Source organism: Oncorhynchus gorbuscha, linkage group LG17, assembly GCF_021184085.1.
Source record: "Oncorhynchus gorbuscha isolate QuinsamMale2020 ecotype Even-year linkage group LG17, OgorEven_v1.0, whole genome shotgun sequence".
NCBI lineage: Eukaryota > Metazoa > Chordata > Actinopteri > Salmoniformes > Salmonidae > Oncorhynchus > Oncorhynchus gorbuscha.
Genome location: NC_060189.1, coordinates 44,187,225 through 44,214,496, shown reverse-complemented (window position 1 = coordinate 44,214,496; position 27,272 = coordinate 44,187,225). Strand labels below are relative to the sequence as shown.

General features: G+C 45.4%; 1 protein-coding gene across 1 annotated transcript in view; it reads right to left on the bottom strand.

The window, feature by feature from the left end:
- Positions 1-27,150, bottom strand: part of stard9 (StAR-related lipid transfer (START) domain containing 9) — a 58,625-nt gene extending 31,475 nt beyond the window's left edge. Inside the window, exons 1-3 of the mRNA XM_046309054.1 lie at positions 26,879-27,150; positions 24,381-24,450; positions 19,711-19,827 (exon numbers count right to left, since the gene is read on the bottom strand). Of these exons, the coding sequence (XP_046165010.1) occupies positions 19,711-19,827; positions 24,381-24,450; positions 26,879-26,925 (234 nt within the window). The 5' untranslated portion in view covers positions 26,926-27,150. The remainder of the gene's footprint in view (positions 1-19,710; positions 19,828-24,380; positions 24,451-26,878) is intronic.
- Between the last annotated feature and the right edge of the window lie 122 nt (positions 27,151-27,272).

Genomic DNA, 27,272 nt, shown 5'->3' with positions numbered 1-27,272 from the left:
TAGAAGCTCTCAGCCAACGTAACGACCAACAGAACTGGAGCTATACGTTACTGGAGCTATACGTTACTGGAGCTATACGTTACTGGAGCTATACGTTACTGGAGCTATACGTTACTGGAGCTATACGTTACTGGAGCTATACGTTACTGGAGCTATACGTTACTGGAGCTATGGAGCTATACGTTACTGGAGCTATACGTTACTGGAGCTATACGTTACTGGAGCTATACGTTACTGGAGCTATACGTTACTGGAGCTATACGTTACTGGAGCTATACGTTACTGGAGCTATACGTTACTGGAGCTATACGTTACACAAACCCAGAGAAAAGCCCTCGAATGTACACAAAGAGCAGGACAACGTTTTGGTTGGATAAAGCCCTCAATGACCGGGGCGATGTTTTGGGTGGATGACTGGATGCCCCTTTTCATATTTTATGAAAGACCACGTAAAGACCCTCCAGTAAGATTTGCTTAATAACCAAACGGACAGTTTCAACAAGGTCAACATTTGTTTCCGTCAGTAAAGAGGGTCAATATTGACCAGAGAGGTGTAGTCAGCCAGTCAGTCAGCAAGCCAGCCAGACAGTCAGTCAGTCAGCGCACATGGAGAACAAAACAGAGGGCACCAGTAGTTTTATGTCTTAACTGCCGTTGACCACATGCCAACACAGAAACAACCAAACAAGCACACACACAAAGTATCTCAGACGAAAATCAACAGCATCACTACTGCAATGCATCATGTCTCTCCTAACAGCTAGCAGCAGGCCAACACACGTGAGATTTGAGATTGGGTTACGCGATCACTACCAGTAGCCTTGTGTATTATCTAATGGTTTTTCCCCCGCATGTCAACACAGAAACGGTCAAATAACTACAGCACCCAGTAACCCAATAAAGACATGTGTACATGTCTACGTGCCAACAGGCAAACCGTGTCTACGTGCCAACGGCAGTAACAGTCTATCAACGTCACCATAGGATGCCTCAACAGCAGGAGAGAGAAGGAGAGTGGGTACTGGGTAGGCTGTTGTTATCCTACAAAGGAATGCACAACAAACCTATTGCAGTGGGTTTCAACCCACTAATGATTTTATTTGAGATTTTAAAATAACAGTGGGGAGTGTAAATGGTATTTGAAGCTTTTGACAATGCAAAATATTTACAATAACAATAATAGTTCACTGCTAACGTGAACTAAATTTGACCTCCGAGATATTTTATGTTGAAAAAAAATCCTTGAGTCGCGAATGGTGGTCCTCAAGAGCTTTTGACAGTGATTTTGGTGGCCCCCGTGACGGAACAGGTTGGGAACCGCTGACCTATTAGTTTGATAAGGGCACAGAGGGTGGGAGCACTAGTCTGGTCCCAGATCTGTTTGTGCTGTTTAGCCAACTCCATCATGACCATGATGAACATAGGAGGTGGCAAGACAGCACAAACACATGTAGGACCAGGCTATGGGAGCAGTGGTTGTAAATTCAAAGTGTGTTTGTGTGGAAAGTCAATTAGCAGAGCTGCAAAAAAAAGAGTATTCATTACGAATGCTGTGCTGTTGTAGTTAGTCTACATGATGTGTTTGGCTGTTGAAGAAGCTAGACTAGTACATTGTGTGTTTGGTTGTAAGTTATGCTGACTGTAGTGCAGTGGAATCCAGAACACCAAGCTATGCCCCCCTGTAACTCTGCTGCTTGAATAGGGGTTCCCCACCCACACCACAAAGGGCCGTGACACTCCTGTCCCCATAGCATTCGTTACGCTGGACTCTGTCTCTCTCTCCCTCCCTCCTGTCCCCCTCTCTCCACCTCAATCTTGTGCCCTCTCCCCTCACTCCTGTCCCCCTCTCTCCACCTCAATCCCCCCCACCGCACTACTGTCCCCCCTCCATCTCTCTCGATAGATCAAACTCTCCTCCCTATCCTCACTAGCAGACAGAATCAGTAGTAACCTTGTTAAAGCATAAACTCTCAGCACACAAAAAGCACGAAACTCCACATCACCACACTGCTTTCAACTCTTAACTCTTTCTATACTGACCTTGAGTATGCACACACCTCTCCATTTATCACAATGACTTCTACAGGCAGGGAGGTCATTCTTATTGAAGATGAATAACACAGGCCCTGACATCATCTGAATCAGTCTATTGTGTCTCATCATTGTCATATAACAATCCTTTTGGCAGAGGGCTATCCCTGCTGCGGACAGCATCCCTGAAAGACCACAATAGGCTCTCACTGCTCCAACCTACTTTCGCAGAGCCCTGGCCTGGCGGCACAGCAAACTGGGAGGTATGTGGTCAACAAAGCAGACCTGTGTGGTAAGAGACACAGTGCATTATGGGGCTGCTGACTAACTAACTATCCAGATTCAAGCAGGTCATAAAGAGAATTGCCTGCCTGGCCTGGCCTGGCCTGGCCTAGGTTACACAATTAACTTCACACAAACTCTCGCACTATCTGGCTGGCTGCCTGCCAGCCAGCCAGCCAGCCAGCCAGCCAGCCAGCCAGCCAGCCAGCCAGCCAGCCAGCCAGCCAGCCAGCCAGCCAGCCAGCCAGCCAGCCAGCCAGCCAGCCAGCCAGCCAGCCAGCCAGCCAGCCAGCCAGCCAGCCAGCCAGCCAGCCAGCCAGCCAGCCAGCCAGCCAGCCAGCCAGCCAGCCAGCCAGATAGTGCGAGAGTTTGTGTGAGAGTAAATGTGTGTTTGTGTAGGTGTTGCTATGTGTCCAACCGGCCCAGAGGAAACTGTATCTGAATACAATGACTAAAGGCTTGGCGTTTGCTTTCCTTCTCTTGACAAAAACAGAAACAAATACAAACCTGCTTCACAATGAAGGGAGGAAAGCAGAATATAGATCCCACTCTGGCAAGGGAAGCACAGGTCAAAACCATCAGGCCAAACAGGGGGACAGGAAGGGGGAAGCAGTGGGAGACCATGGTGACCGACTGAAGGTTTAGCTGGTGTGTGTGTGTACTAGAGTTCGACCGATTAATCGGAATGGCCAATTAATTAGGGCCTATTTCAAGTTATAACAATCGGAAATCTGTATTTTTGGGTGCAGATTTTTAAAAACATGTTTTTATACCTTCATTTAACTAGGCAATTCGGTTAAGAACACATTCTTATTTTCAATGACGGCCTAGGAACGGTGGGTTAACTGCCTTGTTCAGGGGCAGAAGGGGCAGATTTTCACCTTGTCAGCTCGGGGGATGCAATCTTGCCACCTTACAGTTAACTAGTCCAACGCAATAACGACCTGCCTCTCTCTCGTTGCACTCCACAACTGCCTGTTATGCGAATGCAGTAAGCCAAGATAAGTTGCATTAAACTTATCTTATAAAAAACAATCCATCATAATCACTAGTTAACTACACATGGTTGATGATATTACTAGATATTATCTAGCGTGTCCTGCGTTGCATATAATCTGACTGAGCATACAAGCACACAAGTATCTAAGTATCTGACTGAGCAGTGGTAGGCAGAAGCAGGCCCATAAACATTCATTCAAACAGCACTTTCGTGCTGGCAATACTAAAGTGCCTATAAGAACATCCAATAGTCAAAGGTTAATGAAATACAAATGGTATAGAGGGAAATAGTTCTATAATTCCTATAATAACTACAACCTAAAACTTCTTACCTGGGAATATTGAAGACTCATGTTAAAAGGAACCACCAGCTTTCATATGTTCTGAGCAAGGAACTGAAACGTTAGCTTTCTTACATAGCACATATTGCACTTTTACTTTCTTCTCCGACACTTTGTTTTTGCATTATTTAAACCAAATTGAACATGTTTCATTATTTACTTGAGGCTAAATTGATTTTATTGATGTATTATATTAGATTAAAATAAGTGTTCATTCAGTATTGTTGTAAGTCCTGTAGCTCAGTTGGTAGAGCATGGCGCTTGTAACGCCAGGGAAGTGGGTTCAATCCCCGGGACCACCCATACGTAGAATGTATGCACACATGACTGTAAGTCGCTTTGGATAAAAGCGTCTGCTAAATGGCATATATTATTATTATATTATAATTGTCATTATTACAAATCAAATTTAAAAAATGTAAAAATCAGCCGATTAATCGGTATCAGCTTTTATGGTCCTGTTGAAAAATCATAATCGGTCGACCTCTAGTGTAAACTGTAAAACCAAGTGTTTAGGATCTGAACACACAACGAAACACTTTCCTGTAACACTTTTTAAACACGCCAAGGCATTTAGAATTCCAATGAAAACGCATCAGAGTGTTTAGATTGTAAACCCCAGAACACGTTAATTTGCTGTAACACTTTTTAAACACATGAACATGTTTATTCAGCACAAGGAATTTAGATTTTAAACACTAAACACGGGGGGATTCTAAAAATCTAGGGCGTAAAGCCATATCTGCATATTTCCCAACAGGCCTTTCAAGTGAATGTGAGAGATACCCACCCATGACTGTGTTTGTTAGTGACAGACGTACGGTTGTTGAATTCAATCATTTCTCGTCCTGAAGCTTTCACCAAGTGACTGCATAAGTTAAAGTGTTAATTACAAGTAAGCCCTCTATGACCACATATTATACATTTCATAAGGCATTTAGTTATGGCCTTACTCATCCTCTGTGGTCTCCAGCCAGAGCGAGGAAATCCAACAATTGAAATAATTTATCATGTCATGTTCAGTTGGGCTGAAATGTAGGCAAGGTGACAGACATTCCTAACACTGATGGAATGGAAAAGTCACATCAATTTCTAATGACTAAATGCACTCTAAACAGGACGATGGGCAATGAAACACTAGTGTTTAAAATAGATATAGGTGTTCTCCTGGTCGGACACTGGAAACCGCTGACTATGATGTTTAATCTGGCATTCTAAACGCCTGTGTTTAAGACAAGAACACTTATTGGCTAATCTAAATGCCTAATCGTTAAGTTTTAAACACTGACGTTTAGGTTATAAACGTGTCACGTGTTTCACGGTTTTACAGTGTGTTGGCATGTGTGAGTGCCGTTATGGGGACAAGGAGAGTCCACTCCAGAAATGGGTCAGTCCAAGCAGAGGTCAGATCTGGAGCGAGCCGACCCAGAATCCCCCCCCCCCCTCTCAGGACCATGACGTCTTCTCATAAACAAAGGAAGGGCAGATTTTGTCGCCAGAAGATCTGAACCTGGATAACAGCTGTTTATAAGAGCTTGTTTTGAAACGTGGATACATTTTAGATTGGAAGCCTGTAATGCGTGGAGCGTGTCAATGGAAAGACAAAACAGAACGGGGGGGGGGGGGGGAGATTGGAAGAAGAAGGAGAGAGAGAAAAAGAGAGATGGGGGCAGGCAGCTGTAATGGTGCTTATTAATGGTCTCAGTCTAGTAATCATTGGCTGTGGTGGACTGACTACAGTGGCCGGGTCTGTTTTCATGTGGCCTGCTCTACACCAGCCCCTGGACTGGAAAACTCCTTACTATGCTCTGTCTGTCTGTCTGTCTGTCTGTCTGTCAATGCAAGTGCTCTTCTATGAAGCCACGGCCGAATAACGTCAACGCCTCGCCACTTTCCAGGTTTGAAGAGACAAAAAAAAACCCACCATTTACTTTCCTACTACTACACACACATTACACATCTCATATAGTAAGGGGGATCCTTGGGCTAAAACAGTGGGCCTTGGTTGGGCAATCGGGAAACGTAAAGAAACAGACACAGCAGCCATAATCCAACAGCACCAGGGCCGTATTCACAAAGGAGAGCTGAGCTCGAATCAGGCCCCCCTCTTTCTATGTAATCGTACTCTTAAAAAGGCAAAAACTGATCCTATATCAGCACTCCTACTTTAAGGCTCTTTGTGAATACAGGCCCAGGTCTCACGGTTGGTGCTGCACTCTCGCCAAGACTTGACAGGACAGCTGCATTGGAACTGGAACCTACAACATGGGTCAGTCAGTCCGTTTCAGTCTCCACACATTCCAACTAGGTTGACACCAACGCTGCAGCTGGACCCTGAGCAGATATTAGACAAAAGTCTAGCTTTTGTTTAGCCTGAGGAATACATGCGGTTATTGGAGATGGGAGTCGACTAAACTCGACTCCACGGTTATGGAGTTGAGCGGATACTAGTGCGGCTACTAACCGGCGTCACATAAAAAGGACGTTTTTAATCAAAAACTACAGGGCTATTTTATCAAAACTTCATTTCATGTGACGTCGGAGCTCCTGTACGCCCCCACACTAGTCGCCGGCTCAACTCCATCGTAAATTGTGAAGCTGAGTTTGGTCGGCTAACGTGTATCCTAACTTTCTGAGATATGAGCGAGAGAAAAAGGGTAAGAGGGACAGATAGTGAAGCTGGGGGAGGTGTTGTGGGAGGGGACAGGAAAAACTAGTGAAACACAGAGAGAGGCAGAACGACGACAGAGAGAGAGAGAGAGAGAGAGAGAGAGAGAGAGAGAGAGAGAGAGAGAGAGAGATAGGGAGGAAGAACATTGGCTGGAGTTCAACAGTGTTCTCATTCATTTGACATACTTTGACAGAATTTGTAGGTCAAATTAGCATATAAGGGCAGGGAGGCGGGAGTGAGAGACACTGCGGGTACACAGATAAGCTGTTGGACATTATTCATGCCTGCCTACACATGGGGGGGGGAAGAGAGAGAGAGAGAGCGAGAGCGAGAGAGCGAGAGAGAGAGAGAGAGAGAGAGAGAGAGAGAGAGAGAGAGAGAGAGAGAGAGAGAGAGAGAGGGAGAGACCGAGAGAGAGAGACCGAGAGAGAGACCGAGAGAGAGACCGAGAGACCGAGAGAGAGAGACCGAGAGAGAGAGAGACCGAGAGAGAGAGAGAGACCGAGAGAGAGAGAGAGACCGAGAGAGAGAGACCGAGAGAGAGAGACCGAGAGAGAGAGACCGAGAGAGAGACCGAGAGAGAGACCGAGACCGAGACCGAGACCGAGAGACAGTTGGGAGGATGAGGGGACAGGGATATAGTAAAGTGGAGGGAGAAAACAAAACATTCTTTAAATTTGATGGAACGCAAGTCAGTTAAGAACAAATTCTCATTTACAATGACGGCCTACACCGGCCAAACCCGGACGACGCTGGGCCAATTGTGCGCCGGCCCTATGGGACTCCCAATCACGGCCGGCTGTGATACGGCCTGGATTCAAACCAGGGTGTCTGCAGTGACGCCTCTAGCACTGAGATGCAGTGCCTTCTACCGCTGCGCCACTCGGGAGCCTTAAAACAGCATAGATAAAGAAGGCATTCAACTTTTCAGCAAACATTTCTAACTCCAACTGTCACTGCAACAACTGACACGCTCGACCTTAAACGTATAAATAAAACACTCGCCCATATCTGTAACGACTCTGTTGCTCCTCCCTCTACCGCTTGTTAAAGCAACCAGAGAGAGGGAGCGTTAACGACAGAAAGAGAAAGAGGGAAATAGCCGTGTTAATGGCAGGGTCCAGGGAATGAGAATGTTTAAGCACCCAGAACCCACTCTGGCCGAAAGGTTTTAATGACAGGGAAGGGGAAGGTGGACAGGGAGTGGCTTCCCCAGACTGTAGCCTCCCTTACAAAAAAAACACATATCACATTTCCATTTTCACAAGTTCTGCAACAGGTCCCCAAAAACACAATGGCCTCCATCATTCTTAAACAGAAGAAGTTAGGAACCACCAAGACTCTTCCTAGAGCCTCCTGGACATACTGAGCAAACGGGGTAGAACAACCTTCGTCAGGGAGGTGACCGAGAACCCGATGGTCACTCTGACAGAACTCCAGAATTCAAGAAGGACAACCATCTCTGCAGCACTCCACCAATCAGGCCTTTATGGTAGAGTGGCCAGACGGAAGCCACTCTTCACTAAAAGACACATAACAGCCTGCTTGGAGTTTGCCAAAAGGCACCTAAAGACTCTCAGACCATGAGAAACAAGATTCTCTGGTCTGACGCAACCAAGATTGCACTCTTTGGCCTGAATGCCAAGTGTTACGTCTGGAGGAAACCTGTCACCATCCCTATGGTGAAGCATGGTGGTGGCAGCATCATATTGTGGGGATATTTTTCAGCAGCAAGGACTGGAAGACTAGTCAGGATCGAGGGAAAGATGAACGGAGCAAAGTACAGAGATATCCATGATGAAAACCTGCTCCAAAGTGCTCCGGACCTCAGACTGGGGCGAAGGTTCACCTTCCAACAGGACAACGACACTAAGCACACAGCCAAGACAACATAGGAGTAGCTTCGGGACAAGTCTCTGAATGTCCTTGAGTGGCCCTGCCAGAGCCCGGACTTGAACCCGATCTAACATCTCCGGAGAGACCTGAAAATAGCTGTGCAGCAATGCTCCCCATCCAACCTGACAGAGCTTGAGAGGATCTGCAGAGGAGAATGGGAGAAACTCCCCAAATACAGATGTGCCAAGCTTGTAGTGTCATACCCAAGAAGAATCGAGGCTGTAATTGCTGCCAAATGTGCTTCAACAAAGTACTGAGTAAAGGGTCTGAATACTTACGACCACTACCTTGTATCCTTTTCCCTCTCGCTCTCATCCAACACTTCCCACACTGCCCCTACTCGGATGGTATCGCGCCGTCCCAACCTTCGCTCTCTCTCCCCCGCTACTCTCTCCTCTTCCATCCTATCATCTCTTCCCTCTGCTCAAACCTTCTCCAACCTATCTCCTGATTCTGCCTCCTCAACCCTCCTCTCCTCCCTTTCTGCATCCTTTGACTCTCTATGTCCCCTATCTTCCAGGCCGGCTCGGTCCTCCCCTCCCGCTCCGTGGCTTGACGACTCAATGCGAGCTCACAGAACAGGGCTCCGGAAGGCCGAGCGGAAATGGAGGAAAACTCGCCTCCCTGCGGACCTGGCATCCTTTCACTCCCTCCTCTATACATTTTCCTCCTCTGTCTCTGCTGCTAAAGCCACTTTCTACCACTCTAAATTCCAAGCATCTGCCTCTAACCCTAGGAAGCTCTTTGCCACATTCTCCTCCCTCCTGAATCCTCCTCCCCCTCCCTCTCTGCAGATGACTTCGTCAACCATTTTGAAAAGAAGATCGACGACATCCGATCCTCGTTTGCTAAGTCAAACAACACCGCTGGTTCTGCTCACACTGCCCTACCCTGTGCTCTGACCTCTTTCTCCCCTCTCTCTCCAGATGAAATCTCGCGTCTTGTGACGGCCGGCCGCCCAACAACCTGCCCGCTCGACCCTATCCCCTCCTCTCTTCTCCAGACCATTTCCGGAGACCTTCTCCCTTACCTCACCTCGCTCATCAACTTATCCCTGACCGCTGGCTACGTCCCTTCCGTCTTCAAGAGAGCGAGAGTTGCACCCCTTCTGAAAAAACCTACACTCGATCCCTCCGATGTCAACAACTACAGACCAGTATCCCTTCTTTCTTTTCTCTCCAAAACTCTTGAACGTGCCGTCCTTGGTCAGCTCTCCCGCTATCTCTCTCAGAATGACCTTCTTGATCCAAATCAGTCAGGTTTCAAGACTAGTCATTCAACTGAGACTGCTCTTCTCTGTATCACGGAGGCGCTCCGCACCGCTAAAGCTAACTCTCTCTCCTCTGCTCTCATCCTTCTAGACCTATCGGCTGCCTTCGATACTGTGAACCATCAGATCCTCCTCTCCACCCTCTCCGAGTTGGGCATCTCCGGCGCGGCCCACGCTTGGATTGCGTCCTACCTGACAGGTCGCTCCTACCAGGTGGCGTGGCGAGAATCTGTCTCCTCACCACGCGCTCTCACCACTGGTGTCCCCAGGGCTCTGTTCTAGGCCCTCTCCTATTCTCACTATACACCAAGTCACTTGGCTCTGTCATAACCTCACATGGTCTCTCCTATCATTGCTATGCAGACGACACACAATTAATCTTCTCCTTTCCCCCTTCTGATGACCAGGTGGCGAATCGCATCTCTGCATGTCTGGCAGACATATCAGTGTGGATGACGGATCACCACCTCAAGCTGAACTTCGGCAAGACGGAGCTGCTCTTCCTCCCGGGGAAGGACTGCCCGTTCCATGATCTCGCCATCACGGTTGACAACTCCATTGTGTCCTCCTCCCAGAGCGCTAAGAACCTTGGCGTGATCCTGGACAACAAACTGTCGTTCTCAACTAACATCAAGGCGGTGGCCCGTTCCTGTAGGTTCATGCTCTACAACATCCGCAGAGTACGACCCTGCCTCACACAGGAAGCGGCGCAGGTCCTAATCCAGGCACTTGTCATCTCCCGTCTGGATTACTGCAACTCGCTGTTGGCTGGGCTCCCTGCCTGTGCCATTAAACCCCTACAACTCATCCAGAACGCCGCAGCCCGTCTAGTGTTCAACCTTCCCAAGTTCTCTCACGTCACCCCGCTCCTCCGCTCTCTCCACTGGCTTCCAGTTGAAGCTCGCATCCGCTACAAGACCATGGTGCTTGCCTACGGAGCTGTGAGGGGAACGGCACCTCAGTACCTCCAGGCTCTGATCAGGCCCTACACCCAAATAAGGGCACTGCGTTCATCCACCTCTGGCCTGCTCGCCTCCCTACCACTGAGGAAGTACAGTTCCCGCTCAGCTCAGTCAAAACTGTTCGCTGCTCTGGCTCCCCAATGGTGGAACAAACTCCCTCACGACGCCAGGACAGCGGAGTCAATCACCACCTTCCGGAGACACCTGAAACCCCACCTCTTTAAGGAATACCTAGGATAGGATAAAGTAATCCTTCTCACCCCCCTTCCCCCCTTAAAATATTTAGATGCACTATTGTAAAGTGGTTGTTCCACTGGATGTCATAAGGTGAATGCACCAATTTGTAAGTCGCTCTGGATAAGAGCGTCTGCTAAATGACTTAAATGTAAATGTAATGTACTTATGTAAATGTGTTATTTCAGTTTTTTATTTGTAATAAATGTGCAAAAACTTCTAAAAACCTGTTTTTGCTTTGTCATTATGGGGCATTGTGTGCAGATTGATGAGGGGTAAAAAACGATTTAATACATTTTTGAATAAGGCTTTAACGTAACAAAATGTGGAAAAATTCAAGGGGTTTGAATACTTTCTGAAGGCACTGTATATATATTTTTTGTATATATTTTCCCCTAACCCTACCAACCCTCCGCTAATTGGAGAAACTTAGGGTAGCCTAGTGGTTAGAGCATTGGACTAGTAACCGAAAGGTTGCAAGTTCAAATCCCCGAGCTGACAAGGTACAAATTTGTCGTTCTGCCCTTGAACAAGGAAGTTAATCCACTGTTCCTAGGCCGTCATTGAAAATAAGAATTTGTTCTTAACTGACTTGCCTAGTTAAATAAAGGTATAATAACTTTAAAAATATACATTTTACAGACAGTGTATTTTACAATAGTTATCTTTTGTTTGTTTTAATACCAACCTTCATCTTACCCTCAACCCCTCTCATCTACCCTCAACCCCTCTCATCTATCTCTGAAGACCATCCAGACTAAGTTTCCCCATTTCTTTTTGTTCTTCTTGGAACTTATTCTGTCCCTTCATTGCCTCAAGTTAACTATTTGTATATCTTTTTTTCCGCATTGTCTGAAAGCATTTAAAATTCACTGAAAACATCAACATACATCATCTACATAGCTAAAAACAATGTGATGGCAAAACCAATTGACTTTGAAGTGTGTTCATCAATTTACCCGATTTTGCTAACTGTTACTTTGAACAAAATTAAAACGCAAATATTATTGTAATACTTTTTGTAAATTACAGCTCAATTTGAGCAAAGGACGAATTTGCTTGTAATCCCAGCAAATCCTGCGATCAACTCGATTACATTTTTGAATCGATTGACAACCCTAGTTGACATTAAAATGTGGAAATGCACATGTGAAAATGTATCGGACACGAGTCGGTCGTGTTTGCTCACGGTCACGTGATGAGGTAGCCCCGCCTGCGCCTTATAAAAAATGAGTGTTGTCCTTCATGGTCAAGACGTTGGCTTCTCCTGTGGGAGTCACGGGTTCTAAACCCGCCAGTTACAAAAACACACGTGATACTTATACTGGACTGGAAATATTGGGGAAACACATACAGTATGTCTGTGATTTGTTCACGCGTGTTCTTTCAACAGTGTGATTTTTTTTATGTGTTTTTTTGTATGGCGTAGCTGTCTCATCTGCTATACTCTCTGTAGGGGTACAGTACAGGGGTTTATTCTGGTCTGCTATTACCATCACTGGTCCAGAGAACTGCAAGTATGCAGAGATACGGGCAGCAACATCGTGTGCTTACTAAGATAACATTAAATTAGAATACTTTTTTTTGTCCATCACAGGTGCTCCACTTTTTTTATTTTTTTATCAGGATTTTATAAGTGTCTAAGCAAGACCAAACTATTGATGTCTTTGTGGCTTGTGAGTGTCCGTACCTAGTCTAATAGTCTGCCATTAGATTAAATATGTGTGGGAGTCATGGTTCCTTTGACCAGTCCGTCAGTAATCAATCACTGTAAAGCACAGAGCAGTTCTGCTTCTTCCTATAGACTAACACACAGACCTAGAAATACCAAGAGCATAATCAAGTCATGAACACAGCATGGGGGGAGGGAGGGAGAGAGAGAGAGAGAGAGAGAGAGAGAGAGAGAGAGAGAGAGAGAGAGAGAGAGAGAGAGAGAGAGAGAGAGAGAGAGAGAGAGAGAGAGAGACGGGAATGAGAGAGAGAGAGAGAGAGAGAGACGAGAATGATAAAGAGAGAGAAAGAGACGAGAATGAGAAAGAGAGAAAGAGAGAGAGAGACGAGAATGACAAAGAGAGAGAAAGAGACGAGAATGAAAACGAGAGAGAGAGAGAGAGAGAGAGAGAGAGAGAGAGAGAGAGAGAGAGAGAGAGAGACGGGAATGAGAGAGAGAGAGAGAGAGACGAGAATGATAAAGAGAGAGAAAGAGACGAGAATGAGAAAGAGAGAAAGAGAGAGAGACGAGAATGACAAAGAGAGAGAAAGAGACGAGAATGAAAACGAGAGAGAGAGAGAGAGAGAGAGAGAGAGAGAGAGAGAGAGAGAGAGAGAGAGAGACGGGACGGGAATGAGAGAGAAAGAGACGAGAATGACAAAGAGAGAGAAAGAGACGAGAATGAAAACGAGAGAGAGAGAGAGAGAGAGAGAGAGAGAGAGAGAGAGAGAGAGAGAGAGAGAGAGAGAGAGACAGGAATGAGAGAGAAAGAGACAAGAATGAGACAGAGAGAGAGAGCGACGAGAATGATAAAGAGAGAGAAAGAGACGAGAATGAGAAAGAGAGAAAGAGAGAGAGAGACGAGAATGACAAAGAGAGAGAAAGAGACGAGAATGAAAACGAGAGAGAGAGAGAGAGAGAGAGAGAGAGAGAGAGAGAGAGAGAGAGAGAGGGAAGAGAGAGAGAGAGAGAGAGAGAGAGAGAGAGAGAGAGAGAGAGAGAGACAAAGAGAGAGAAAGAGACAAGAATGAGAAAGAGAGAGAGAGAGAGAGACGAGAATGACAAAGAGAGAGAAAGAGACGAGAATGAAAACGAGAGAGAGAGAGAGAGAGAGAGAGAGAGAGAGAGAGACGGGAATGAGAGAGAAAGAGACAAGAATGAGACAGAGAGAGAAAGAGACGAGAATGATAAAGAGAGAGAAAGAGACGAGAATGAGAAAGAGAGAAAGAGAGAGAGAGACGAGAATGACAAAGAGAGAGAGAGAGAGAGAAGAAAGAGAGAGAGAGAGAGAGAGAGAGAGAGAGAGAGAGAGAGAGAGAGAGAGAGAGAGAGAGAGAGAGAGAGAGAGAGAGAGAGAGAGAGAGAGAGAGAGAGAGAGAGAGAGAGAGAGAGAGAGAGAGAGAGAGACAGAGAATTCCAGAGGTGGAGGAGGGGAATGGGCAAGGGGTCGACAGAACCGCCCATTTCTCGTCTGCCAAACTCACAGCTGCTCCACTAAGTCATTTTTCACAGTTAGATTTCAGCCCAAAAGACGTCATTGGACAGGATCTGAATCTGGAGCTCAATGCTGGGTTTTATTACCAAATGAAGTCAGCTTGGAGCTTGGACCGGGGTGTTTTTGCTCTCCCTCCCTCCATTCCCTCCCTCCTCGTTCTCTCTTCTCCATCTCTCTCTCTCTCTCTCTTTACCCCAATATATTCTCCTCCTCCCCTCTCTCTGTCTCCCTCTCATCCCCCCTCTCTCACTCCCTCTTCCACCCTCCTCTCTCTGTGCTCCAGATGATTCCCGGTTCTCAGCTATTTCCGTTTTCCATCTATTTAAATGCCCCAGTCCTTCAACGAGTTTTGGTTAAATGTCCCATGTTAATTAAACATAGAAGATAATATATTACGCAGTAAGTATACACATCTAACACTTACAAAATGAGTGCTTAAATAAATAGGGCCATTCTCCCTCTCTAGTTCACCACTACCTCAACAGCTGGGCTCCATTATGGATTATATCTCTTATTCCGCTCTGTTCCAAAGCCTAACTCCGTAGTGAATACCTAGGAGCTCTCATTCTCTCTCTCTCTTTCTCTCTCGCTCCCTTCCTCCTCTCACCTTCCCCCTCCTTTCTACTCTCCCTCCTCTCTCTTCTCCAGTTCACTCCTTCTTTCTGACTGAGTGGAGAGCATGCGGTTAAACCTCCTCTGGAGGACACTCCACCAGCCCACTGTCACTGCAGCATATACCATAACAAGTCAACGTCATTGACGCCCCTAAAGATCCCTATAATTAAAGCAGTCAAATGTTTAGTATTTGGTCCCAGATTCCTGGCATACGCAATGACTACATGAAGCTTGTGACTCTACGAACACTTTGGATGCATTTTCTGTTTGTTTTGGTTGTGTTTTGGTAGAAATCACTGGTACATAATGTGTAGTGTCATACTGGGGTGGGTGGCGTTTATTGTAAATGAGAATAGAATAGGTGTCTAAACACTTCTACATTCATGCGGATGCTACCATGATTACAGATCATCCTGAACGAATCGTGAATACTGAGGAGTGAGAAAGTTACAGAGGGGTCAAAGATCACTGCGTGCCAGGGACACAGGAACGAATACGAAACGTTTTAACTACTCTATTTATAAGAATCTTTAGCGGTGTCAATCATTTTGACCCCTGCCTTTTTTGAGAGAAGAAAAACACGACTTTCTCTTTTCCAGAGCAATTTCATTAGTATAAAACAATATTATTTCCACAAATGTTTTTTTTTTGCATAATATACACAGCTCGGCATTTTGGATGATTTACTTTATACAGTCATCATGGCTAAGCTTTATCAAGGGGTGTCAATAATTGCAGACCCCACAGTATGTGTTCCTTTTCATTCTGTGGCATATACAGCACATCCAGACAGTACAAAGCAACACAGCAGAGCTCTAGCAGCTCGGGGTGGTGGGAATAGGGGGGGGTTTGCTCTGGAGCAGTCTCAGAGGGGTGTGGTCGGGGTAGAGACTGGAGGAGCAGGGGTTAAGTTGGAGTTTCCCCTCCCCCCCTCCATGGGTCTCAGATTGACTCAGTCCCTCTGGGCTCAACAGGAAGTTAAGCCAGGAGGACACTGTCTTCTCTGGACACACACGACTACACTACAGCGCTCCGACATGTTGCTTGAGAAAAACACAAGGCTGAGTCGTGACTTTAAAATAGTGCTTGGCACCGGTGGGAGGAAAATGAATCTGACGCTTATCTAAAATGGCAAGACTTTTTAAAATGGAATTAAAGACTGTTGAAATTATAGGTAGGTCTATTACACAAGTGTACTATTAAGGGAGAAAACAAAACTCTATTCTTTTTTTAATGACTAGAGATGAAGTCGGAACCTTAGCCAAATACATTTAAACTAAGTTTTTCACAATTCCTGACATTTAATCAGAGTAAAAATGCCCTGTCTTAGGTCAGTTAGGATCACCACTTTATTTTAAGAATGTCACATGTCAGAATAATAGTAGAAAAAATTATTTATTTCAGCTTTTATTTCTTTCATCACATTCCCACTGGGTCAGAAGTTTACATACACTCAATTAGTATTTGGTAGCATTGCCTTTCAATTGTTTAACTTGGGTCAAACGTTTCGGGTAGCCTTCCACAAGCTTCCCACAATAAGTTGGGTGAAGCTTCCTCACACACGCTTTTTCAGTTCTGCCCACAAATGTTCTATAGGATTGAGGTCAGGGCTTTGTGATGGCCACTCCAATACCTTGACTTTGTTGTCCTTAAGCCATTTTGCCACAACTTTGGAAGTATGCTTGGGGTCATTGTCCATTTGGAAGACCCATTTGTGACCAAGCTTTAACTTCCTGACTGGTGTCTTGAGATGTTGCTTCAATATATCCACACAATTTCCCACCCTCATGATGCCATCTATTTGTGTGAAGTGCAACAGTTCCTCCTGCAGCAAAGCACCCCCACAACATGATGCTGCCACCCCCGTGCTTCACGATTGGGATGGTGTTCTTCGGCTTGCAAGCCTCCCCCTTTTTCCTCCAAACATAATGATGGTTAAACAGTTCTATTTTTGTTTCATCAGATCTTTGTGCCCATGTGCAGTTGCAAACCGTAGTCTGACTTTTTTATGGTGGTTTTGGAGCAGTGGTTTCTTCCTTGCTGAGAGGCCTTTCAGGTTATGTCGATGTAGGACTTGTTTTACTGTGGTATGTGATACTTTTGTACCGGTTTCCTCCAGTAACTTCACAAGGTCCTTTGCTGTTGTTCTGGGATTGATTTGCACTTTTCACAACAAAGTACGTTCATCTCTAGGAGACAGAACACGTCTCCTTCCTGAGCGGTATGACGGCTGCGTGGTCCCATGGTGTTTATACTTGCGTACTATTATTTGTACAGATGAACGTCGTAACTTCAGGCATTTGGAAATTGCTCCCAAGGAAGAACCAGTCTTGTAAAGGTCTACAATTGTTTTTCTGAGGTCTTGTCGGATTTCTTTTGATTTTCCCATGATGTCAAGCAAAGAGGCACTGAGTTTGAAGGTAGGCCTTGAAATACATCCACAGGTACACCTCCAATTGGAATTTTCCAAGCTGTTTAAAAGGCACAGTCAACTTAGTGTATATAAACTTCTGACCCACTGGAATTGTGATACAGTGAATTATAAGTGAAATAATCTGTCTGTGAACAATTGTTGGAAAAATGACTTGTGTCATACACAAAGTAGCTGTCCTACCCGACTTGCCAAAACTGCCAATTGCTCCCAAGGATGAACCAGTCTTGTAGAGGTCTACAATTGTTTTTCTGAGGTCTTGTCTGATTTCTTTAGATTTTCCCATAATGTCAAGCAAAGAGGCATTGAGTTTGAAGGTAGGCCTTGAAATACATCCACAGGTACACCTTCAATTGACTCAAATTATGTCAATTAGCCTAACAGAAGCTTCTAAAGCCATGACATAATTTTCTGGAATTTTTAAAGCTGTGTAAAGGCACAGTCAACTTAGTGTATGTAAACCTCTGACCCACTGGAATTGTGATACAGTGAAATAATCAATAATTGTGCAATAATTGTCTGTAGACAATTGTTGGAAAAATGACTTGTGACATGCACAAAGCAGATGTCCTAACCAACTTGCCAAAACTATAGTTTGTTAACAAGAAATTCGTGGAGTGGTTGGAAAAACGAGTTTTAATGACTCCAACCTAACTGTATGTAAACTTCCGACTTCAACTGTGTGTCTGCGAATGAAAGTCTGGGGAAAGTATGAACTGCTGAGGGTATTAAGTGTTCCGAAACTGCACAAACAACACAGACTTTTTGTCATCTGCCCTTACGACCAGTCCTTAGTATTAGCCTCAGGTCACCTAACACAAGTCGTTTTATTCAACACTGTACTCAAATGTTGTCAACATAAAGCACTGTAAATAGTGTTTCGTCTACATTCTTTGGGACAGAGTCTAGAGAGAAGGGTAGACCTAGCAACTATCTGTGCCGTGTGGCCAGTGAATGTCAGCTCTGTTGCCACTGTCAGAGTTTGTGTGGAACAGCCACACACTTAAAGGCCTCAGAAAGAGGTCAGACTGTGACCCTGCTCCACAAAAGTAAAGAGAAAACACACACACTAACAACAATATATTTCATCTCTATGCCGTGCCCCTGTTGTCCCTCCTCCTCGCCCACCACGGGTCACCAGAGGAATGTAGTGGCAGGGCCACCCCACCAGCACCCTCTGACTGGGCACAACTCAGAGATGGAGAGAATGGGACAACAGAGGAAGAGAGAGACAGAGAGGGAGGGATGAAAGAGTGACACAGACAGAGAGAGACTGTATATAGACATAAGACATTTGCAATGTCTTTATTCTTTTGGAACCTGTGTGAGTGTAATATTTACTGTTTTCCCTTTTAATTGTTTATTTCACTTTTGTTTATCCATTTCACTTGCTTCGGCAACGTTCCCATGCCAATAAAGCCGAGTGAATTGAATTGAGAGAGAGCGAGAGAGGAAAGAGCGCTGTGTTTTGCTCCAGCGAGTGGGCCGTCACAGCTCGTTCACACACACACACACACACACACACACACACACACACACACACACACACACACACACACACACACACACACACACACACACACACACACACACACACACACACACACACACACACACACACACACACACACACACACACACACACACACTTCTCAGGGGAGGAGAGGAGAGACAGCAGAGGAGAGGCAGAGGGGGTAGAGGAGAGGGTGGAGGGTGGAGGAGGGGTGGAGGGTGGAGGAGGGGTGGAGGGTGGAGGAGTGGTGGAGGGTGGAGGAGGGGGTGGAGGGTGGAGGAGAGGGTGGAGGGGGTGGAGGGTGGAGGAGGGGATGGAGGGTGGAGGAGGGGGTGGAGGGTGGGGGGGGGGGGGTGGAGGAGGGGGTGGAGGGTGGAGGGGGGTGGAGGGTGGAGGGTGGAGGAGAGGGTGGAACACTCCAGTCTTCACAGACACAGACCAGAACAAAATCATTGGATCTAGACCAAGCCATGGTGGTCCAAGGCTTTTCCCATGTCATGGTACTTGTCTTCAACACCAAAGGCAACATTGCTTGCATAGCTTGTCCTAAACTGAAATGCTTGTTTGTAAATAAATCAGCCGGGAATCAGAACAAGACAATGCAGAATTCATCAAGTTTGAGTTGTATAAACGGAGGTCCAACTAACATGACACAATGGCCTCTGCTAGTCTGGATCTGAGGGGGTGGGTCTTATTCTGGCTCCTCCTCCCATCAGTACCAGGAAAAACAGTAGCACCCACCAATCAAAGCAGCACAAACAGATTTAATCAGCCAATCACAGAGACATAAAAGAGAATCTGAGGCCCGCACAAATCAAATCAATATCCAAGATGTTTTGTTTCTTTCCAAACACAGTATTATTTCCCCTGGACGTCTTCCTTCAGTTCAGGTTGTGATTCCCCCTGCCCACCCTGTCCACCCTGCCCACCCTGTCCACCCTGTCCACCCTGCCCACCGCCCTCCCTGCCCAACGCCCACCCTGCCCACCCTGCCCACCGTCCCCCCCGGCTGCCTCACACACAAATGCCAGGGTGGTGTTCCTTAGGGCACATCATGACCGTGGAAAAACACTTGATTGGACAAGTACAGATAGTACCTTTCACTCCCATTTTGTGCTTCCTGACACCCACCCCTGCCAACACCCCAAAGGCTGCCCGGGCACGCACATGCCCGATGCCGCCATTCAACCGGCACGAAACCCGGTACAACAACAGCTCAAATAAAAAATTAAAAAACAACACGCAGGACTCCCTCTTACCTCCTCCTGTGAGGCGTAGTGTGGTTCCTCTGGGGACACAGACCAGTAGCAGTAGTCAAAACCAAACTCCAGCACCTTCTCCCTGGAGTCTCCATGGACGTCCTGACGTCCATCCAGCTGGGGGGGGGGGCACAGACAGAGAGACAGTGAGACAACAGATGTCGGTCAGTTAGGGACTCTCAGGGACAAATGTCAGGTTTAAGCTGTACTGACACAATGTGCCCGTTTCGCTGTACATTCAAATCGGGTCTTCAAAATAACGCGTCGAAGCGTATTCTTTACGGGACTGATTCTTTACGGGACTGATTCTTTACGGGACTGATTCTTTACGGGACTGAGGTTACCAGGGTTACAGCCCAGGCAAGAGAACCGGTGTTACCCTGTGTTACTGCTAGAAACAACCACTTAAAATCAACTACAGTGTCAGCATTACTAATGAGTGACTGCCCTGGTGTTGACTGTTGACTAAGGGCCATGCCACGCAGGGGGCAACTGAAGCAGAGCATGTCTCCACACGCCCGGACAGAACTGTTGAGCTGTTGCTCTGGACAACTTTAGTTTACAGCCAACTGAGCATCATTTCACAAGCAGTACTCTCGTCTTGTGCGCGGGACCTTACAAACCGTCGACCTCGTACGTATCTTCACTGTGATATTGTCAAACCTTTCTCTTAACATGTAGATATCGTTGTCTCCGTGTACAGTGCATTCGGAAAGTACTCAGACCCCCTTCCCATTTTCCACATTTTGTTACGTCACAGCCTTATTCAAAACTGGATTTCTCATCAATCTAAAACAACACCCTATAATGACAAAGTGAAAACAGGTCTGTAAAAATGTTTACAAATGTATAAAACATTTTTTTTTTATTTTTTATTATTTACATAAGTATTCAGACCCTTTGCTATGAGACTCGAAATTGAGTTCAGTTGCATCCTGTTTCGGTAAACAGCAAACACTGTCTGTCTATATAAGGACACACAGTTGACAGTGCATGTCAGAGCAAAAACCAAGACATGAGGTCGAAGGAACTGTCCATAGAGCTCCGAGACAGGATTGTGTTGAGGCACAGATCTGGGGAAGGGTATCAACTTTTTTTGCAGCAGCATTGAAGGTCCCCGAAAAACACAGTGGCCTCCATCATTCTTAAACAGAAGAAGTTAGGAACCACCATGACTCTTCCTAGAGCCGCCTGGACACACTGAGCAAACAGGGTAGAACAACCTTCGTCAGGGAGGTGACCGAGAACCCGATGGTCACTCTGACAGAGCTCCAAAGTTCCTCTGTGGAGATGGGAGAACCTTCCAGAAGGACAACCATCTTTGCAGCACTCCACCTATCAGGCCTTTATGGTAGAGTGGCCAGACGGAGCCACTCCTCAGTAAAAAAAAAGCCCATTTGAAGTTTGCCAAAAGGCACCTAAAGAATCTCAAGACCATGAGAAACAAGATTCTCTGGTCCGATGAAACCAAGATTGAAATATCCGTCCTGAATGCCAAGCGTTACTTCTGGAGGAAACGTGGCACCATCCCTACGGTGAAGCATGGTGGTGGCAGCATCATACTGTGGGGGTGTTTTTCAGTGGCAGGGACTGGGACACTAGTCAGGATCGAGGGAAAGATAAACGGAGCAAAGTACAGAGAGCTCCATGATGAAAACCTGCTCCAGAGTGCTCAGGACCTCAGAATGTGGGCGAAGGTTCACCTTCCAACAGGACAACGACACTAAGCACACAGACAAGGCAACACAGGAGAGGCTGGAACCCGATTGAACATCTCTGGAGAGACCTGAAAATAGCTGTGCAGCGACTCTCTCCATCCAACCTGCTATATCTTATGTAATTATGAAGTCAAAGTAATTTGTAGGTTTCAACAAATACTGAATAAAGATTTGTATTTATGTAATTATGGTAAGATTTGTATTTTTGATACATTTGCAAAAATGTCTAAAAACCTGTTTTTGCTTTGCCATCAAATCCAATAATTATCAAATAAATGTTAATTTGTCACATGCGCCGAATACAACAATGCAGTTGAGAAAATATTTACTAAATAAACTAAAAGTAAAAAATAATAGTAACACATAGTAACACGACAAAATAACAATAACGAGGCTATATACAGGGGGTACCGAGTCAGTGTGCGGGGGTACCGAGTCAGTGTGCGGGGGTACAGGTTAGTCGAGGTAAATAGTACATGTAGGTGGGAGTAAAGTATTGTGTGTAGATTGATGAGGAAATTTGTAAACATTTTTAAAATACATTTTAGAATAAGGCTGTGACGTAACAACATTCGGAAAAAGTCAAGGGGTCTGAATACTTCCCGAATGCACTGTATGTACAGCTGACATCACCATCGTTTCAGAACACACTCGGTTTAAGGGGATCAGGTTGAGCAGGGCACATATGAGTAGTTATTTGGGATGCACAGTTGTAGATCAGGGATTCTGCACAGTCTGACAGTAATCAAGTCAATCTTCAATGAAGTTTCTACCACAGCATTAGGCCACACTAAAGCTATTCATTCCTCACAGCCAATTAATTGACTGCAGTGAAAACCTGCTACTTCAGCCATGCACCATTGTTATGATACTAAACAATAGCCTTGCTTCGGATGGCTGATCTGAGAGTGAAACCACATCGCACACAGGCTTAGATATGGTGTGTGAGCTCGCCTCTGTGGTCATTACTCTATCCGTCCGTCTATCTCCATTTCGGTCTCCTCCGTTCCTTCATTCCCCTGCTCTCCCGTCCTTCTTCAACGTTGCCCTCTCTCTCCCATCCGAGCGTGTGTGTGTGTTCACTCTCCTCTTCCCCTCTTTTCACTTTCTCCGTCTTAATCCAAACTGTCCCACTTGCCTAAAATAATTATTCCCATAACAGCAGGACACCATATGTGGCTCGTCTCTTTCACATCATTTCTAAAAACACATATCCTCTCCCTTCGACTAACTTCTGCCGTAAACATCTCCTGCCCCGAACAACCAGCGATAATATTGCAAAGCTGAACATTCACACTCAAGAAAACTTGATTTTAAGTCACTAAGACGGGGTAATAAAGCAGTGTCCTCCTAATTGCTGGATCTGGGAGGCAATAATTATATGGGGGGGGGGGGGGGGGCTGCCACAGATACTCAGTCACGCTACGGAGACGGTTTTAAACCACGTGCTCTAACAAAGGTATGAGGGTTGTAACTTGGGTTGTAACAACTTGTCATCATCCCCCAAACAGCAGAGGCTTTGAGTGTCCCTTTGCCTGTGTGTGTGTTTGTGTGTGTGTTTCTACATGTGTGTGCGTCCCTGTGGGCCCTGTGTACGACAGTCCCTCCCTCTAAGTGTCTCCGAGTGTGTGAGGAGGCAGTGTGTGTGAGGGAGTGTAGGCTCTGCATAATCATTATAAACAATATTGGATTCAGACAGCAAAGGGCCCAGTCCTGAGTGTAAACATCCTGTGTGTAAGAGACACATACCCTCTGGATGCCCCCACCTCCTCGAAACCTGCTGCCCTCAACCTGCCCTACACACATAAACAGTCCGTCATGATCGCCGCCTCAGCTCTGATGTTGATTGAGAGATACAGTGAGGGGGAGTATTTGATACACTGCCGATTTTGCAGGTTTTCCTACTTACAAAGCATGTAGAGGTCTATAATTTGTTTTATCATAGGTTCAACTGTAAGAGACGGAATCTAAAACAAAAATCCAGAAAATCACATTGTATGATTTTTAAGTAATTAATTAGCATTAGTAGGAAAACCTGCAAAATTGTCAGTGTATCAAATACTTGTTCTCCCCACTGTATATTGGCCAATATCAAAGAGCAATAGAACATGGGAATATCATATACAGTATCAGGGGTTCCTCAAGAGTTCTTTGGGAAGGGTGATGGGTTCTTTGTGGAACCACGATGACTCAAAAAACCCTTTGAGCTCTTCGGTGGTTCTTTACAGTTCATAAAGGGGTTCTTTGCTCTTTTAGTGAGGAGTAAAATGTCGGGGTGGCGGCTGATAACAATGTTTTGGGGGCGTAGTTTGAGCACAGCTCTTTTTGTGCAACCGTGAGTGAGAGTGTCATTCCAGTTGATCTCATCTGTTGTGTTATGCCATTCTATAAAACCATGGCCAGTGATGTGTCTTGTGAAAGTGTGGCCTTGTGTCAATTGAGGACAGTTGACTAAATAAGCCAGGGATCCCCAGCTGTTCCAGAAGGTAGCTCGCTTGGTTGAGCTAGCCAATTAACACAATATTAACACCTATGGAAATGGAACAATATAATATGGCTGACCAGAATAAAAACCCCTGTATCGTTCTACAAAAGAACCTTTCAGATTGTTTATAGAACCCACCTTTCTCATTCTCCATAAAGGTTCTATAAAGAACCATAAAAAAGGGTTGTGACTATAGTAGAGCCATTTTCCGCTGTAGTATATAGAACCTTTTTCAGTGGTTCTTTATAGAACCTTAGGAAAGGGTTCTTTATAGCCCCCTTGTGACCATGGTTCTTTATTGAACCTTTAAGAAATGGTTCTATATAGCCCCAAATAAAATAAGGGTTCTGCTTTGGTTACAAGAAAAATAACTCCAATCTGATACTATTTAGGAGACATTTGTGTGTGTGTGGATCAGAGTCACCTGTGCAGTTCCATGCTGGGTAAGAAGCCAGTATAGCACTCACCTTAGTATTCTTTATCCTAACCAACTTGTCCTCCACCTGCACAGCTAGCCTCCCTCCATCCGCACCTTCCCTGTGAAAGGCAGAGCGATAGACATTGTGTTAGTATACTTTCCTTTGTATAGTTTCACGCATTTGCCCACATTAACTACACATTATAATTGCCCAGGGTATAATTGGGGAGACAGGTAACAGATGCGGGGGAAGACGGAAAGTCGTGGTGGACAGACATGACCACGAACTGGTGGTCCTCTGTAGCTGTTAGTAGAGCACGGCACCTGTAAAGTCAGGATAGTGGGTTGAATTACTGGGAACACCCGTACATGAAAAGCATGCACACCTGATTATCAGTCGCGTTGGATAAAAGCGCCTGCTAAAATGACATGTATTATTATATATTAGCTGAGTGTGAGAGGTAATAACATAAACTAATAAAGGTGACAGGCCGTGTCCTTCATTCATCGGCTCTTCTCATCTACCCACGTTACTCAGTTAGACAGGACGGCTACATGAGACCAATCACTAATTACATTAACGGTCGTTGCAGAGACATCGTTTCATCGGCGCTACCTTTTCAAACTCTGTTTTATGTACTTTTTGTCTTTGCGACGTTCAAAGAGGGAGGGGCGGCAGACAAAAATCTAGCAAGCGCTACTTGAGACTAGTGACATGAGACTATTACATGGTGTCAAAGACAATCCCACAAATCTAGGAATCAGAGTTGGAAAAACACTGTCCAGTTCTTATTCAAAAGAAAACAGTCCAAACGGGCCCTGCAAAGAGTCCCCCGGGTGAGAAAGCTTGAGCCATTCCTTGGACAAAAGCCCATGTGTGTGTCTCTCTGTGTGCTCCAGATGTTGACTCTGGACCCATATGATGCAACAAAATGAAATCTGAGGCTGTAGAAGAGTAGAGCTGAATGAGTTTAAAACTCCTTGAGCGACAATGGGGGATTGCAACAATGAGGGACACTGCAATAGTACTTATAACTTCTCTGTCCTTGGTCTGGGTGTGTGAGGCGGGGTAGATAAATCAGACCAGGGATTCTGTTGGAAGTTGTAATAAGCACATGGTCCACCACGTGGGATTCATTTTGCCAACCCCAGCAGCCCAACCCAAAACCACGACAACCCCAAGAGAGACGGCTTCTAACTGGGGTTCGACCAGCACGAATGGAAGGAGGAAGGAAGGAGATGGAAAATAAAATGAGGCCTCTTCTGTTTTGACACAAACTGAAATATTACTCAAATGGATTGACACTTTGTAACACATGTAGTAGCTAGGGCTGTCCTCTCTGTTTCTCACTCTCCAAAGGGTTCACAGCATAGTGTAGCCAATTGGAAAGAGTCGGATTGGCTGTCAGTTGGTCCTTTGAGAAACGTGTAACAGCTTGGGTTCTCCTGTTATCTCTGTGTCACAATGCAAAGCCTGAATGACGGCATGACAGCGACAATTAAACTGTACCGAAGGGCAAAACACTTTTCTATTAACACATGAACACACACACTGCACACACACACACACACCAGCACCAACTTAAATCCCTGTAAAAGACACAACCAGGAAGCATGTATTTGCATGACAGTGAATTTGAGCTATTAAGTCCCCTTTTGTAATGCAAAGCGCAAGGAAAGGATTTAAAACAACCAATGATGTTCAGGCAAAGACGTAAAAAAAAAAGTTTTATAGCTAGGCCTATATTGCTTAGCCAAAGGCAATGGCAAAATACAGTCAACTTAAATTTGATTTAACTGTACAACCCCACCCCCTAAGCACCCCAAAGGACCTTTAACTCGACATACTGTTGTAATTTGGGCTAATAGGAGGGTGCTTGTGGGGTACAGTGCTTACTACACTAGTCTAGCTACCCCAATAAAAACATGTTTATGCCACTGTAAAATAGACACACAAAAAAGTTTTCCCATGAGTGTTTCGCCAACAAATGTTGCTTGTTAGATTGTGATATGAGTGATATAACAAACGGGATACGTATTCACTAGAAGGCAGCACACATTCAGTTGTTCTAACACGGTAATTACAATATTGTTGTTACTGCGGCATATAGATTACTACTTCAGTAATTGCATAATAATGGAGACAATAGATTTTTCAAAATGCCAACGTAAATGTTTTTATTCTGACAGTGTAGCCTTGCCCTATACCTGCAGTCAGTGGCCTTTCAAGAAGTAACCTGCAAACTGAGACCGAGGGTGTATGCATATAAATCATGCACATTTAAGGCATATAGGCGCCCTACATCTTATCATCATGGCATGAAATACATTGTATCAGAAAGTAGGCAAGAGATCGAATGAGCTGGGGCTGCCCAATTCAGTCCAATTCCCATGCGTAGTAACACTGACAACACACAACAGCAGAATAACTCACAGCTATTGTCATCTACTCTGAAAATTATAATTTGCATACGAAGCAAGGCAAGTTAGTAGTCCAACTCTATTGACAGTGAACTCAGAATAGAAGAGAAAATAGGCTGAATTTACCTTGCGTTGAGAGGGCGAACTCGAATGGCGACTTTCACGTTTGCCATAGTTCCGCTCTTGGTAAAGGCGACTAGTTATGCTATAAACACCCCTTAATAATTACATTCACCCGTTAAAACGGGGAAATGTGTATTCACCGTCCGTCAATCAAGACATCGCTCACGAGAAAGAGCCTCTTCGTCCCGACGCTCAACGGACAGTGGGACACACTGAACGCAACTTCCTGCTGCCCTGGAGTCTGTGTGTTGAGACCGAGTGAGGCAAGGCAGCGCAGAGGACGCTTGCCTTGCCATTAGAAAACATGGAGCCTATAAGATTTCACAAGTGCATTAAATTCCCTGATGAAAATGTGTTCATGCAAATACAGTAGGCCTACAGTGAAAGAAAATTTACA